Consider the following 17689-nt stretch of genomic DNA (forward strand, 5'->3'; position numbering starts at 1 on the left):
GATGATTTATCAAATTTTTGTTACATTCACTGTATTTAGTCAAACTAGAAAACTTATTGATTAATTGTTTTTTTTTTTTACATATTTTAACTTTAAATTTTAAGCTTTATCTTTAATTTAAGCTGTCTCAATTATTATAAAATTTATGCATATTTGTCAAAAACTTGATAAAACTTTGTAAAAAAAGAAACAAAATCTACATAGGAATGATTTACATATAGGGACATATAATGGAGTTAAAAAAAACTATAAATAATAAATTAATATCTCAATGAATAACCATAGTCTAATAAAACATGGTCTTCTCTTCCCAGAGTGACACAAGCCTTCGTCACAATAACATGGCCGCTATATATAGCGTTATTGCATATTATTATATAGCGCTGTCGCATGATGACGTAGGCTTGAGTCAGTCACGTGGTCGGAAGAGAGTACCAGGCGGAGTATATTATTATACCATGTGAATAACCAACAAATTATAATTTTGCATAACAATAGTTCTTGTTCTTACACTCTAAGTAACAGCAACTTAGATAGTCAGTTCACATTTTACAACCAAAACGATGTTTGTACATGCGTACCTATTTCTATAAAATAAGTTTGTTGCTCAATCTTTATTATATAAATATTTGTTACACTCTGGATATAATTGTATCACTAATATCCACAGTAATATGCTTCGTGATCCTTCTATACTCACGACAAAAACGTATTGACTTTTGTAATAACTTATTTGCTTGTGTGACTATGGACAATATGATTAAAGTGGGCGCCCGTCCAGTGGCGCCCTCGTTGGGGGATTGTGGTTTCTAATATATCAATTCATTTCTGTATTATTCAGTATATTAAAGATGTTGACTTGTTGTCCTACTAATTATTTGACTTCATCACCTAATCAGAAAAAAGGGGCCACCATTTGCCGTTTAGATGATGAAGCAAAATAAATTATGTGATGGGCCATTTGCACCATTCACTAACCCGGGTTTAACCGGTTAACCCTGGCTTAGTGGGACGGTGCAAGTTGGGCTAAGACAAAAAGTCAGGGGATCAGTAGGACTACAACTTTAATATACTGATTACAGAAATGGAATATTATATATAAGGAAGATTGTTTTCACTGGATTATTATAAGGGTGCCACTGGACGGTCTGCAGTCTCGATTGGGTAGTGCCGCTACAAACTTGACCAGAGTGTAGCAAATGAGTTAGACCAAAAAGCACACGCAATGCAAGTGTTATTTTAAACGTCAAACTTCTATGAAATTATGACGTATAAATAACACTTGCATTGCGTGTGCTGTCAAAATCGTTGCAGACTTTTCTTGGTATAACTCTATGCGTGTTAAGAGTAGTTGACTAGGTCTTAAGCTTCCTCAGGATACTCGTCTCCAGCCATCTCTTCTTGTTCGTCGAATTCTCCATCTTCTACTCCCACCTCCTGGAATTTCATTATTATATTAGACATTTAGACAATGCGCAAAATCTGGGAGACCGAGCTTTGTTCGGAAAACATATAAAAACTCAAAAATGCGCGTTTTCCCAGGGATAAAACCTATCTAGACCGATTTTTCGCCTCCGAAAACCCCCATAATATATATATAACATATTTCATCGAAATCGTTAGAGCCGGTTCAGAGATCCTAAAATACATAAATAAATATATATATACTAGCGACCCGCCCCGGCTTCGCACGGGTTATCATTTGTTATACACCCAAACCTTCCTCAAGAATCACTCTATAGATAGGTGAAAACCGCATGAAAATCCGTTCAGTTGTTTTTGAGTTTAACGCGAACATACAAACACACAAACAGACAGACGCGGCGGGGGGCTTTGTTTTATAAAGGTGTAGTGATACAAGAATTGCTCGTTTAAAGGTATTAGTACAATCGTGATATTATAATAGTAGAGAGCCACACCACCTAGGGGCTATTCATAAATTACGTCATTTCAAATTAGGGGGGGGGGGGGGGTCTGGACATCGGATGATGGTAGCATGACGTAGGAGGAAACGGGGTCATTCGTAGCATGATTTTAGGGGGGGAGGGAGTCAAAAATCGTCAAAAATAGATGACGTAATTTATGGTCAGTCCCCTAGGCAGTTTTCTGTGTTGAGAGCTTTCAGTCGAGTACCGTGTTAAGGTCACGATGCTTGCTGAGTGGCCAAGTAAAGTAGATTATGTCGCTATTGTATAAAATACTTTTTCTGCTCGATTCTTAGGTGACGAGAAAGAAGTCTCACCTCATACTGCTGGTATTCGGACACCAGGTCGTTCATGTTGCTCTCGGCCTCCGTGAACTCCATCTCGTCCATGCCCTCGCCCGTGTACCAGTGGAGGAACGCCTGCGAAAGTAGATAAGAACGTTCATAGAGGTGCTAATAGAGTTAGACCATAAAAAGTCTGCAGCGATTTTAATAGCCCACGCCCGGAAGCCGGTGTTGCTCGAAGGCCCACGCAAGTCTCATTTTAAACGCCAAACTTCTATGATTTTTTTTAAATAGCCTATATTGTGTCCCACTGCTGGGCAAAGGCCTCCCCTGTCTTTCGCCACTCGTGCAACGACGGCTTTGTGCATGCTCCCGCCAGTTACCACAAAATGAGTCCAGGTCTATGAAATTATGACGTATAAATAACACTTACACTGCGTGGGCTATTAAATCCGCTGCAGACTTTTATTGGTGCGACTATATGTCACGGGCCAACTTACGTCAATGTGTAACCTCAAAAGACCCACTACCTCACTATAATGTTTTCCTATTTTTAACAGACTTCCTTTCTGATAGGCGTGGAGGAGGAGCGGTTTTTGGGCACGAGTCAAAGGCGGGACGCGAGCTTGCGTCTACACTTGCGTTCGGTTTGTCATTCGATAACGATGTTTAAAATCGATTAGTTCGACGAGCTTACGAGACACGAGGCGAGAGTGTAATCATTAGCTCGTCGTGCTTACGTGCTCAAGGCGAGCCAAGAGCCGCGAAAGTAAATCGCTTATGAGAAGGATTGCCTTGCCTTCTTCAAGGAACAACCAGCCAGCCTCCAATCTTCTTCAAAATGCCCGGATACATGCTTTCGAGCTCCGAGCCGTATTTCACGCTGAAGATCTTCCTGTCGATCCTTTGAAGGGTTTCGTGTTGGTGATCAAAGGTGTCAAGGTCAAGTCCAAAGACACAAGCAGTTATGGCAGATTGGGTGAACTTCTGCGTAAGTCCATGGATCTCCTGCTCTGTATTCTTCTGTGTTATCCTATCAATATACTTCACAAACCTGTCTCCTCGTTTCGTCAACAAGTACATCATATTTTTCAGTTTCGCAGAAGTAGGTAAACATTGGTGAAAATCGCTTCCGCAGTACCCGCCAGGTGGCGCTGTCTGCCTGGACTGAGCAAGTTTGTGTTGTGTTAATACATCACCTTGCGCCGGAACATGACGGTGAACTGCTCCGAGATCCGCTTGAAGATCTCCTGTATGGCGGTGGAGTTGCCCACGAAGGTGGCGGCCATCTTAACGCCGCGCAGGGGCACGTCGCACACCGCCACCTCCACGTTGTTGGTCTCACCTTGCGACGGAACATGACGGTGAACTGCTCCGAGATCCGCTTGAAGATCTCCTGTATGGCGGTGGAGTTGCCGACGAAGGTGGCGGCCATCTTGACGCCGCGCGGGGGCACGTCGCACACCGCCACCTTCACGTTGTTGGGGATCCATTCCACGAAGTAACTGGGGACGAAAGGTAGGTACTTTATCAGGTAATACTGCTTGACTAAGATGGCTACTTTTCTGACTGCGGAAGAACATCTTTCTAGTGGCTAAAAATCAGTGGGGAGACACTCATGACTTCGGGCAAACTCGGTTCCGTTCGGCTCAGCATTGCTCCGCGCAATTATTATATTACGGTTGACTCAACTTGATGTCCCTGTGGCGTCTCCTCTAGCTGTCACTGTAGAAGGTAGGTATAGAGGGGCAATATATTTAGAGTAGTCTCTCCAGGCGGGTTATGCCTGGGGACCGAAGTCCACTGAGCTATATATATAGCAACTGACATTTAAAACTCCGTAAGCGCGATGTAGGTCTCTTACTAATTGCGTTCTAGCTCCCTATCGCCATCTGTAAGATTATATGGCACGACGTTGGCAGTGACAGCTAGAGGAGACGCCACATCAATCCCTTTGCGTGCACGACCACAGATAAGATAATGACATGAATTCTGACAACCTTAAATAGCCGAAAGAGATATAAATAAGAATGGGATAGCATGATTCGTCCCTGAATCGCTGTCAAACTTCGGTTTTGTAGGAATTGTCCTTTCTGTACCACATTTATTCTGTGATAAAGTTGTATCCAGACGACTCAGACGAGACAATTTTTCGCCAATCTGATGAAATTCTCCGATCGAACAGGGCCGTGCGGACGCAAATACCAATTTGATTCCCCGATCACATCAGCAGGTGCGGACACAAGAATGCCAATTTTCATAGTAGAATGCAAATTGGTGATTTAATTTGTGTACGTGTGGACGCTAGATGAGATTGACCAATTATTTTCCTGAACAAATCGACTGATTTCGTTAGTTTCGTCTGGATACTCCTTAATACCTCCCTCCCTCCGATTTTTTGTTTTACTCCTCCGCTTACCTAGAATTTTTATCCTGCACAGTGAGCATCTGCTCGTCGACCTCCTTCATGGACATGCGGCCGCGGAAGATGGCGGCCACGGTGAGGTAGCGGCCGTGCCGCGGGTCGCACGCCGTCATCATGTTGCCGGGGCTGAACATCTATCAAAACAATAATAGGTACTTAAGTGTAATAAGCAAGACCAGTGGCGTAGCGTGAACTAATCTAGCCGTGGCCGAAGTCGCATCTGCGAGGCCCTCTTCTTTCACTGTGCCCGAAGGGGCCACACGCGAGGCCTCCCTTGGGGAGCGAGGCCACTTCGCTCACGCCTAGCTACGCCACTGAGCGAGACCCCACTCCTTGATCCTTTGGATATCATTGACATATGGGAATTATAATTTATTGGTCTTAGAATACTACCTGTTGCGTCAATTCCGGTACTGTGAGAGCTCTGTAGCCTTGGCTGTTTCTGGCGGTCAGTGGAGCGAACCCTGAAAAATGAGTTATTAAGTGTCCATTTTAATAGTTAGCTAATAGGTATTACATTACTGAAATTTCGTTCTAATAGCTAGATTACTGACAGGCGGTCCAGGAAAACGTGAGGAAACCGGACTAATCCCAATATTCCCAACCCAATAAAGCCTACTCCTCTGGAATGGAAGGTTAGATGGCAGTAGTTTTCGTAAAAAACCGGGCAAGTGCGAGTCGGACTCGCGCACGAAGGGTTCCGTACCATAATGAAAAAAAAACGGAACAAAATGCAAAAAAAACGGTCACCCATCCAAATACTGACCACGCCCGACGTTGCTTAACTTTGGTCAAAAATCAAGTTTGTTGTATGGGAGCCCCATTTAAATCTTTATTTTATTCTGTTTTTAGTATTTGTTGTTATAGCGGCAACAGAAATTACATCATCTGTGAAAATTTCAACTGTCTAGCTATCACGGTTCGTGAGATACAGCCTGGTGACAGACAGACGGACGGACGGACGGACAGCGAAGTCTTAGTAATAGGGTCCCGTTTTACCTTTTGGGTACGGAACTCTAAAAATTAGTAAAACTATATAGTGTCTGTGCCAATGCCAATTCTTGTGATAACGTTGACAAGACCCCAGGCTATCTGAGTGAGCCGTGGCAAAATGCCAAGAAAAAGCTAAGACGATGATGAGATTACTGAAAGTCCTACCGCAAAGACCGAAGTTCGAAAATTGCGGGCATCTTTCCCTTTCTCTAATTACGTATTAATTGGAGTAAAAGAGAAAGATTGCCGAATTTTGATGTACGCGCGGTAGGCCCTCTGGTGACAGTTACAAAATCACTCATGAATGGACTCACCGGGCATGAAGAAGTGCAGGCGAGGGAAAGGCACCATGTTGACGGCCAACTTGCGGAGATCCGCGTTGAGCTGTCCGGGGAACCGGAGGCATGTCGTCACTCCGGACATCGTCAGCTGCCGGGGAAAAATGATCATTTTGTTAGACCAGTGGTTCCTAATTCCTAACCTTTTCAGTCCGGTCACCCTTATGACTAAAGGATGACACACGTTAGACCGGGCCGTGTCCGGGCCGGAGCAACCGGCACTTACTTTTCTATGACATGACAGGCGATCTCGTGATGCTTTCCATAGAAAACGATGCGCCGGAGGCTCCGGTATGAACACGGCCCGGTCTGGAACCTGATTTTACCCCTCCTCCCAATGGTAATAAAAAATAAAACGTGTACTTTTGTTGTTGTATCGTTATGTTAGGTTAGCTTATTACCCCCGTAAAATACCAGTTTTACCCCCACGGGGGTAATTACCTCCAGGTTAGGAACCACTGTTAGACGGATTACTACTGTTTCCACAAGATGATGCAATGGCACAAAAGAAGTGTCGTAGGAAGTAATGGTGCAGTTACGCTACGTCGAACCTTCGATCCGTCTTTCTTCCCATCATAAACTGACTGTTGCATGGCAACTCCATACTTTTTGGTAGTACGACACAGTGAAAATCCACCCTTAATATCATATACCAAAAGATATAAAATTACAAATTTCAATAGAGAGATTCTCGAAAAATAAGAAGACTCAAGAGCAAGTCTTAAGACTAAGCTAGGACATTACGTGGAAAATGCATTGAGGCGGCTACACTAGGTAGGTACTACCTATAGTCAGACCGCAAAAAGTCTGCAGCGATTTTGATAGCCCACGCAGTGCAAGTGTCATTTTAAACGTCAAACTTCTATGAAATTATGACGTATATACATAACACTTACACTGCGTGGGCTATCAAATCCGCTGCAGACTTTGTTTGGTGCGACTATACATACCGAAACAAGATGATTCAGATCTCCATACGTAGGCTCCGAGAGCCTCAGGGTCCTGAAGCAGATGTCGTAGAGCGCCTCGTTGTCGATGCAGAAGGTCTCATCCGTGTTCTCCACCAGCTGGTGCACGGAGAGAGTGGCGTTGTAGGGCTCTACTACCGTGTCGGACACCTGCACAAAAGAAGACATTGTTAGAAGATAGTTTAGAAAGAAAGGAGCAAAGTTCATCCCCACTTCTTAGATACATGGCACACCAAGAATAAGCGGGCATCTCGCTCGTTTCTTCCCAGAACGTGCAGAATGTGGAATGACTTGCCTCCTGAGGTATTTCCTGTGCGCTACGACATGGGACTCTTCAAGAAGCGGGTATTTAGGGTTCTCAAGGGTCGGCAACGCTTAAGTGGCTCCTGTGGTGTTGCTTATGTCCATGGGCGACGATGACCGCTTCCCATCAGGCGGCTCGTTTGCTGACTATTACATTAAAAAAAAAACTTCATGCCCGGTGAGCCCACTAATGACTGATTTTGTAACTGACACCAAAGGGCATACCATGAACACCGAAGTTAGCAAATCTTTCTCTTTTACTCTAATAGAGTGTCTGTGCGGAAAGAGAAGAGTCGTAGAATGTACATTGGTTCCCATATATTCCACGACTCTTCTCTTTCCGCCTTCTTTCCGCACAGGTTTTACATCTTTACTTACTCTTAACAATTACAATTTGCCCCAATACTTGTCGGGGAAGAGTTCCGTTCTGGTCTCGCACAGCTCAGGAGCAGCGTGCCGAGGCCCGTGCCTCCGCCCAGGGTGTGTTAACTGAAGCCCTGGGGTCTTACCATCATGTCCTTATTGCGATTCTGTTTAGGACCTATAGGACCTGTACATAATATAGCTCCGTCCTTTAGCAATTTAGTTTCTTAAACAGAATCGCAATAAGGATCGCAAATCGCAATGGGGCTCCACTCACCGTACCTTGGGTGAGGGCATCACGCTGAATGTGTTGACGATGCGGTCGGGGTACTCCTTGCGTAGCTTGCTGAGCAGCAGCGTGCCGAGGCCGGAGCCCGGGCCTCCAGGGAGTGTCCAGCTGGAGCCCTGGACACGCGGGGCTCCACTGTACCTTGGGTGAGGGCATGACGCTGAAGGTGTTGACGATGCGGTCGGGGTACTCCTCGCGTAGCTTGCTGAGCAGCAGCGTGCCGAGGCCGGAGCCCGGGCCTCCAGGGAGTGTCCTGGAGCCCTGGACACGTGGGGCTCCACTGTACCTTGGGTGAGGGCATGACGCTAAAGGTGTTGACGATGCGGTCGGGGTACTCCTCGCGTAGCTTGCTGAGCAGAAGCGTGCCGAGGCCGGAGCCCGGGCCTCCAGGGAGTGTCCTGGAGCCCTGGACACGTGGGGCTCCACTGTACCTTGGGTGAGGGCATGACGCTGAAGGTGTTGACGATGCGGTCGGGGTACTCCTCGCGTAGCTTGCTGAGCAGCAGCGTGCCGAGGCCGGAGCCCGGGCCTCCAGGGAGTGTCCTGGAGCCCTGGACACGTGGGGCTCCACTGTACCTTGGGTGAGGGCATGACGCTGAAGGTGTTGACGATGCGGTCGGGGTACTCCTCGCGCAGTTTGCTGAGCAGCAACGTTCCGAGACCGGACCCCGTGCCTCCACCCAGGGAGTGCGTCAGCTGGAACCCTAAACATAACATATATAAAGAGTGACTCAAGTTAGACCGGGCCGTGTTCATACCGGAGCCTCCGGCGCATCGTTTTCTATGGAAAGCATCACGTGATCGCCTGTCATGTCATAGAAAAGTAAGCGCCGGTAGCTCCGGCCCGGTCTAACGAGAGTCATCCTTAAAACTGTAGTAGCAGCACAAACAGCATCATCATAGTCACTATAGGCACAGAATAAATAATAGCACTACCGTACAGAAAGGACACTTTCCTACAAACCCGAAGTTTGACAGCGGTTCAGGGTCGAATCATGCTACCCCTTTCTAATATATGCTACTATCCCTTTCGGCTATTTAGGGTTGTCAAAATTTAAGTGATTAATCTTATCTGTGGTCGTGCACGCAAAAGGATGTCAAGTGGTGCCAACCCTAATAATTGCTCGGAGCAATGCTGAGCCGAACGGAGCCGAGTTCGACCGAAGTCAGTCTCTCCCCACTGCTACAGTCGGCTCTTCGGTCGACCCAAATACCGCTAGTGGGACCAGACAGGCTAGCATGAGTTGCGTTCTCGCGCGCGACTTCAAGTTGAATCACGCGTGAGAACGCAACTCGCCTATTAGCCCGTCTGGTTTTCATAGATCTACTTGCCCAAAATATCGGGGGAATATCGCACAATTAATGGCTCCTCTACACGATGGGCCAGCGCCGGCCACTCCAAGGGACGCATTTATGCGTTAGAGGGAGCAAGTGATATTGCTATCTCATTCTAGCGCATGGCTGCGTCCCTTGGAGTGGCCGGCGCTGGCCCGTCGTCTAGAGGAGCCATAAGACAGGGCGACAGTGGCAACTCGTATCGGAGGCCAAGACCCACGCCGGGTCGCGTCAACGGAGTAAGCCAGTATTAAGGAGGGTGCTTGACGGTTTATAAAGTGGAGCTAAAGTGATGTAACTCATCACTACCCCCCAAACCAACCAATTGATAATAAAAACCGTATTACGGTTCCGTATACCCTTCCGTCACAAGATCGAGCTAAAGTTAGAACAAGAAAAGTCTGCAGCGATTTTGATAGCCCCCACGCAGTGCAAGTGTCATTTTAAACGTCTATAAAATTATGACGTACTTATAAATAAAACTTGCACTGCGTGTGGGCTATCAAAATCACTGCAGACTTTTCTTGCTCTAACTTTATTAATATTTTGTCCTGTTTGTTAATGTGTATTTTTGAATAGGTACCTTGAAGACAGTCGCAGCCTTCCGACTCCTTCCTGACGACGTCCATTACGGCATCCACCAGCTCCGCGCCCTCCGTGTAGTGGCCTTTCGCCCAGTTGTTACCTGCGGTGACGATTTAGAGTCAGTCCAAGAAAAGTCTGTAGCGGATTTGATAGCCCACGCAGTGCAAGTGTCATTTATACTTCATAATTTCATAGAAGTTTGACGTTTAAAATAACACATGCACTGCGTGGGCTATCAAATCCGCTGTAGACTTTTCATGGACTGACTTAGTTATATACTATCGTGCTTAGTTATATACTTATGCCTTTTGTAATAAGGTACATCGATGTACAGTTAGGACAGGACTGTTAGGAGTGTTGCTGCTGTTTATACTATAAAAACATGGAGTTATTTATTATACCCAGAAGCGGACTGATGAGCATGAGCGGAAAACCGAAATTCGCAAATTGCGGGGATCTTTCATTTTTACTCTAATGAAGGCGTAATTAGATTGACAGAGAAAAACACGAACTGCGATTTTCGCGGTTATAGCCCTGAGCCGTTCTAGAAGACAAAGGGGAGGGAGGCAGCCAAGATAATAGAGTTCGACCAAACTAACTGTGTATGGTGCAGAAGTGGAGATGAGAGGAATCAACCAAAAGACAAAGGCAGTCATAGTTTTACCGGCTCAGTTTCCATGTCCGTCATGTCCGTTAGCTCGTTGGGTGGACGACATTTGGAAGATGGCGGGTCACTTCTGGATGAGATTAGCTAAATGGCGTACTTGAAGAGAGGCCTACGTTCAGCAGTGGGCGATAAAAGGCTGATGCGATGATGATGAGTTGCCATGTGGGCCCCAGGCTCCCTTGAGCCGTAGCTAAAATTCCGGGATAACGCGAGAAATATGGTGTGTCCTGGCGGCGTAGCACGGTCGCGTTTTTATCCCTTGTCACCATGCCTGTCACGTTCTAACAAGTATGTTAGTGCGAAAGGGACGCGCATAGTGATAGTCGATAAAAATGGAACCGTGCTGCGCCCGCAGGTGTGTCTCACCTGCTCCGCTCTGGCCGAAGACGAAGTTGTCAGGTCGGAACAGCTGGCCGTAGGTGGAAGAGCGGATGGCGTCCATGGTGCCGGCTCCAGGCCATTACCGCTCATGAGCAAGCGAGAAAGAGTCTCACCTGCTCCGCTCTGGCCGAAGACGAAGTTGTCAGGTCGGAACAGCTGGCCGTAGGTGGAAGAGCGGATGGCGTCCATGGTGCCGGCTCCAGGCCATTACCGCTCATGAGCAAGCGAGAAAGAGTCTCACCTGCTCCGCTCTGGCCGAAGACGAAGTTGTCAGGTCGGAACAGCTGGCCGTAAGTGGAAGAGCGGATGGCGTCCATGGTGCCGGTCTCCAGGCCATTACCGCTCATGAGCAAGTGAGATAGAGAGACTCACCGGCTCCGCTCTGGCCGAAGACGAAGTTGTCAGGTCGGAACAGCTGGCCGTAGGTGGAAGAGCGGATGGCGTCCATGGTGCCAGGCTCGAGGTCCACCAGGACGGCGCGGGGCACGAAGCGAGTTCCTGCAGATAAATGTTCCATCATCAATAACGACTTGGTAAGCAGTGTTGGCCGAACGTTAATTGCAATTGACCATTAACCATTACAAATTGAACCGTAAACGGTAACGGACGATTTAAGTTGACGGCTCAACTTATACTGGTTAATGGTCAAGAATTTTCAATTGCATTAACGTTTTGGCCAACAATGTTGGTAAGGCACATACAATATGGAATTAATAGAATTATGGACTTCAGGCAAACATGAAAAGAGTCGGACGAAAGTTACTTCTGAAGGATAATGCCTCTGCACGTTTTCAGATTTGGCAAATTGGCGATAGTACCCTCCATCGATTGCGATCTGACGCGATCGAGCTCGACCCAAATGTGCTTATCAATGTCAAAAGCTTCACTTCCTTCATTGAACTTCATTATTACTAACGTAACGTATAGGCAAACCAGCACAGAAAACTAGTATTTTGCGCCATGAGTTGATGTTGTTTTGACGACTCAATGACTTCATTAGACTCAGTGGCGTAGCTAGCATGGGTGGCACCGGTGCGGAAATTGTGGGTGTCACCCCAAAATTCAATCAAAATTGTAAAATATATTTAAAAAGAGTAATTTTTGTTAAATAGCTTAGGATTTACTCCATCGCTTTCATTTTACGAATTTTTATAGGAGGGTGACACCCGGGGCGGACCGCCCCCGCTGCCCCCGCTACGCCACTGATTAGACTTATTTTATTTTAAAACTACCATCAGCAGCCTCGTTGTAGTAGACTTGTATGCGCTCGAGCTGCAGGTCGCTGTCGCCGTGGTAGTGACCGGTCGTGTCGATGCCGTGTTCGTCCGAGATTATCTCCCAGAACTGAAACAGGACACACAAGGCCATTTATTATTTATTTAATCTTATGCCATAAACCGCTGGAGTGACGAAGCCCAAAAAGACCTGTCCGCCCTCGGAATACCCAACTGGCGTGAAGTGGCGCAGAATAGGGCAGAATGGCGCTCTCTTGTGTCAGAGGCCAAGATCCTCTTTGGGTCACTGAGCCAGTGATGTATGTATGTATGCCATAAAAATACAATAAATCACCGAAAATAGATGTATGTCAATTGATGTCCAATGTTCTCAGCCATTGAGCTGCGTGGAGGTCCCAAATACACAGCCCTGGTGTGGGACGCGACGTGCGTTGACAACTTGACACCCTCGCATAGTCCCACATCGAGGCGACCCGCATCCAGGCTGATGCTGCGGCTGACCAGACCAGGCCTAGATTCTCAAGCGCCGCAAATACTCGACCTTAGTTAACGACTAGCTATGATATGAGTTTGCGGCGCTTGCAATTAAGACTCTGAGTCCTTGGTCATCCCACATGAAGACATTTATGAAGGCTGGTCAATTCCACAGGAGACCGTAGGGCTGGCGCGTACCTCTCTCAGCGTATTCACCCTAGCGGTACAGAGAGGTAACGCCGCCAGTGGGGTCCATGCCGCAAGCCAAACTGTTGGCCGCGGCATTTTTTTTATGATCGGGCCTTTTGTAGGTTAATTTAATTTTTATGATGTATTTATAGGTAAACTACTAAATAAATTAATTTTAAATTACGTAATTCTAATGTTGTTAATTTATTTCTTTGTTTCTATCAATAAAGTTATCTTAAAAAATATGTCTATATTTATACATAGGTATGTTTATTTAATTTGTACGTTTAATTGCCTATATGTAATGAATTCCTCAATAACATACTTAATAAGTATAATAACATACCTAGGCGCGCATTGCGTCACCACAACGCTGAAAGATGTCACGATTTCACGCAAGCCATACGCGCCAACGTACTTTATTTCATAACGTCGTATGTCCATTATTATATGTTGTATTTACGCCATTTTAAAACGGGTTGTAGGTGTGAACAAGTGAGTTAAGGTCACATTTACTACTTAGTTTGTACGATTGTTTTCAAGGCGAAAGGCATTATTGTTAAGAAAAAACATATTTTAGTCACGTATCTTTAAGTTGAATATTGTTATGGATATCGAGGAAATACATAATTTTACCTCAATACTTAAGGAGGGAAGGGAATACTAAGGGACAGGGAAAGGGACTGGAGGGATTTCCACACGTGCATCACACTTGTCCAAATAACTATTATCTACAATGTAATTATGTTAATGGCGAAAGATATATGCACTGTAGATACGTATAGGTATATCTATGCCGCGCTATGCGTTGATGTTTTTCTTCTTCCTCGCCTCATGGGAGCCTGGGGTCCGCTGGACAACTAAACCCAAGAATTGACGTAGGCACGTTTTTACGAAATTAAGCGACTGCCACCTGACCTTCCAACCCAGAGGGGAAACTAGGCATTATATTGACATTAGTCCGGTTTCCTCACGATGTTTTCACCGAAAAGCGCGTTGATATGTTTTTATTTTAAATAAATAAATAGGACATTTTTACACAGATTTATACACTTTCTTTTCCTTTGGCGATTGTCATCTTTAGCTAGGCCCCCTGTACCGCTGACTGTTTACTGGAGTTAGACCAATAGAAGTCTGCAACGATTTTGATAGCACACGCAGTGCAAGTGTTATACCTACGTCATAATTTCATAGAAGTTTGACGTTGAAAATAACACTTGCACTGCGTGTACTATCAAAATCGCTGACTACTCTGCAATATGCATTGGAAAGAATGGAAAGGTGCACTTTAAAAATGGTTTATCTTTAACTTGGGAACAATAACCGCTATGCAAATGAGCGTAATGGTTTAACACGCGAGTGTTTTGCTCGATTAGCGTGCTTTCTCTTAGAAAGCTTTCAAGTTTCAATACACAACACAATTATTTCCCGACGATTCATAACACCTGTATCCTATAGTCCGTTTTTTTTAGCATTAGAAAGAACTTCGCAGAAGTAAGCTTGTGGTTCCAAATCCGGCACTTTTAGCGGTAATAATTTGAAGTAAATTATATGTATTGACTATGCTACATTAGATAATTCAATAATTATTAACAAATAACTAGCCTGGTAAAAACTACAGGCTTGCTTCTGTGGAGTTCTTTCTAATGCTAAAAAAAACGAACTATAGTTTCTTAGTAATCTTTTCAATACGATTTTTCAAGATTTGCGTTATTTGGTCACAAAATAATTACCTATATGACACCCTGTCATCCTACCCATCGAGTTTGAAAATACTGTAGTAACCCGCTTAATTAGATCACGTTTAATACGACATTCTACAGGGGTCCCTGTAACTTGTTTTCATACATTTTTTACAAGAGGGTTGTTGTTACAACTGTTCGCTTAATAATATGTATAGGTAGGTATAATATATGTGTCTGACTATGGTGTCGTGGCACAGAATAAATAATAGTACTACCATACAGAAAGGAAACTTCCTACAAAACCGAAGTTTGACTGTCAAACTTTGACAGCGGTTCAGGGTCGAATCATGCTATCCCTTTCTAACATATAGCACTATCCCTGTCGGCTATTTAGGGTTGTCAAAAATCAAGTGATTATCTTATCTGTGGTCGTGCACGCAAAAGGAAGTCAAGTGGTGCCAACCCTAAAAATTGCTCGGAGCAATGCTGAGCCGAGCGGAGCCGGGTTTGGCCGAAGTCAGGAGTTTCGCACCCCTGGTCGTGGCTTCCAAACGGATAAATCCATTTGAGTGCGGTTATGTAAGGATTTAATTTTTTGGTAATACGCAATATTCTGTATCAAATAACCCATTTTCATTATATGTACGTTAGTTACAAAAGTGTAATTGTTTACTTACGACCGTGACTGCGTGTGATTTAAATTACAAATATTGAACGGATAACCTTTGCTACATTTTGTTACGCATGCATAATGATTTAAATACGATACGCATGAGATGCATAATGTACACCGTAGCACAGAATAAATAATAGTACTACCGTACAGAAAGGAAGCTTCCTACAAAACCGAAGTTTGACAGCGGTTCAGGGTCGAATCATGCTATCCCTTTTTAATACATGACACTATCCCTTTCGGCTATTTAGGGTTGTCAAAATTCAAGTGATTATCTTATCTGTGGTCGTGCACGCAAAAGGAAGTCAAGTGGTGCCAACCCTAAAAATTGCTCGGAGCAATGCTGAGCCGAGCGGAGCTGAGTTTGGCCGAAGTCAGGAGATTGGCACCCCGTCGTGGCTTCCAAACGGATAAATCCATTTGAGTGCGGTTATGTAAGGATTTAATTTTTTGGTACGCAATATTCTGTATCAAATAACCCATTTTCATTATATGTACGTTAGTTACAAAAGTGTAATTGTTTACTTACGACCGTGACTGCGTGTGATTTATTTAACTACATTGAACGGATAACCTTTGCTACATTTTGTTACGCATGCATAATGATTTAAATACGATACGCATGAGATGCATAATGTACACCGTAGTTCCCGATATACTATATTATCTATCTGTGGTAATATTATTGGTATTCATTTCAATGACTGCGCGTGCAACGGTTGAGTAGGTATTTTTTTATGTAAACCGTATGGTGCCGTAAGCAAATAATAATCATATCATATCATATTTATTTATTGCAACCATGGTATTTCTATAGATATTACAATGTCTGGGTAGTTCCACATGGACCCTGTGAGGGCATAGCAATATTACATGCTTAGGATCTAATCTTAAATCTATGCGTATAATATGAAAGTAAGTCAAGTTTTTATATGAAAGTCGAATTGAATCAGTTAATTGTCAGTATGTGTATTCAATACAAATAGGCAACGAATTAATTATTAAGTGATGTCAAGTTAATATTTAAATGCAATATGTCAACAAATTGATTCAATTTAACCTAGCCAATAATGCTTACCAATTGCATAAAAATAATTAAACAATAATCAACCTTGTTTTTTTATTAGTAAGGTTCACTATTGCTCTGTATTTGTGATAGTATTCCTGTATTTCGATTATCACCTGACGCGGACGATACGATCTAGGTATTTTATACCAAATCGGTGGCAAACAAGCAAACGACCCGGCAGATGGCAAGCGGTTACCGTATCAGGACTATAACCGCGAAAATCGAAGTTCGCGATTTGCGGGCATTTTTCTTTGTCACTCTTATTACGCCTTCATTGGAGTAAAAGAGAAAGATCCCCGCAATTTGCGAATTTCGGTTTTCGCGGTAGCCCCTCAGAGGTCCATCAGGCGTGTCCGATAGAGGTTGCAGACTCTTAAGAATCCGTATGCTCCTTTTTTGAAGTTAGGTGTATTCGGCTAATTCCAAGTACCTACTTCACAATGTCGGTTAATCCGAAAATTACCCTAAATTCCATCTAATTAGAGTTAATTTTCGGAATTATCCCACAATTTTCACATACTAATCTTTAAACCACTAAGGGCCACTTGCACCATCCCACTAACACAGGGTTAAGCAGTTAAACCGTTAACCTAGTGTCAAATTGTACTGATAACCATGGTAACTCCAGGTTTAACCGGCTAAACCCGGGTTAGTGGAATGGTGCAAGTGACGTCAAGCGCCACTTGCACTAAACCCACTAACCCGGGGTTAACCGGTTAAACCTAACGGGTTAACATCCAATGAAGCATTTGAACAAATTAAATTATTTCCAGGAAATATTTTAATTTGTTTTTATCAAGTAGAAACACTACTAACATCCAGTGTCAAATTGTACTGGTAGCAATGATAACTCAGGTTTAACCCGTTAACCCCGGGTTAGTGAATGGTGCAAGTTGCCCTAAACCAGTTAACTACATCTTAGTTATCCGCTTTAACGTCGGCAACACGCATGTGACACCTTAGGGAGTTGATGAAAGCACCTATTAGATACAGGGTCCGCTCACCATCAGGTGGATCATTCGCTTATTTGCCATCATAAATGTCATAACATAATACCTAATTAAAAACTAGACTACGTAACATTAAAAAAAAATGTTTCCGGGATTCTCACAGCGACATTACAATTTCCTACATTCAATGATTACGTGACTACTAATTAAAATTTATGATTTCCACTCGACAAGTCATGCCTAGGTGTTACGAGAGACCGGCTATCGCCCATAAAAATAGATTTCTCACCACTGGAAATAAACGACCCAATTTCATTAAAATAGGTATTTTATTCAACAAACCTTCGATCCGATTTGATTGCCGCACTGGCCGGCTTGCAGGTGCACTATCTCGCGCATTTTTATTTATATTTCACTATAAAATACCCAAAACGACGTTCTACGTCGAAATTAGAAAAAGTACTATTTTTGGCGCGAAAACACGTGGGTGAACTTGTAGTTTGGTTAGTTACTTTATTATTTAATCCGTTATTATATCCACTTATGTAAGGCACATGG

General features: G+C 44.1%; 1 protein-coding gene across 3 annotated transcripts; it reads right to left on the minus strand.

The window, feature by feature from the left end:
* Positions 1-1256: 1256 nt before the first annotated feature.
* On the minus strand, positions 1257-17530 carry LOC134677566 (tubulin beta chain-like). 3 transcript variants are annotated; one of them, XM_063536043.1, is made up of 12 exons: positions 17474-17530; positions 12089-12200; positions 11229-11354; positions 9807-9908; positions 8465-8592; positions 6916-7083; positions 5942-6056; positions 5028-5098; positions 4629-4768; positions 3555-3714; positions 2243-2344; positions 1257-1437 (listed from the first exon to the last, which is right to left on the minus strand). In XM_063536043.1, the coding sequence occupies exons 1-12, from the start codon at positions 17528-17530 to the stop codon at positions 1363-1365; spliced, it is 1356 nt and encodes a 451-aa protein (XP_063392113.1). In that variant the 3' UTR covers positions 1257-1362. The 3 variants fall into 3 exon arrangements, with proteins under 3 accessions (XP_063392113.1, XP_063392112.1, XP_063392111.1); XM_063536042.1 differs by lacking the exons at positions 11229-11354; positions 12089-12200; positions 17474-17530 and adding an exon at positions 11098-11187 and having other exon boundaries at positions 1260-1437; XM_063536041.1 differs by lacking the exons at positions 11229-11354; positions 12089-12200; positions 17474-17530 and adding an exon at positions 10842-10917 and having other exon boundaries at positions 1261-1437.
* Between the last annotated feature and the right edge of the window lie 159 nt (positions 17531-17689).

The sequence above is a fragment of the Cydia fagiglandana genome, chromosome 26 (assembly GCF_963556715.1).
Source record: "Cydia fagiglandana chromosome 26, ilCydFagi1.1, whole genome shotgun sequence".
Lineage (NCBI taxonomy): Eukaryota > Metazoa > Arthropoda > Insecta > Lepidoptera > Tortricidae > Cydia > Cydia fagiglandana.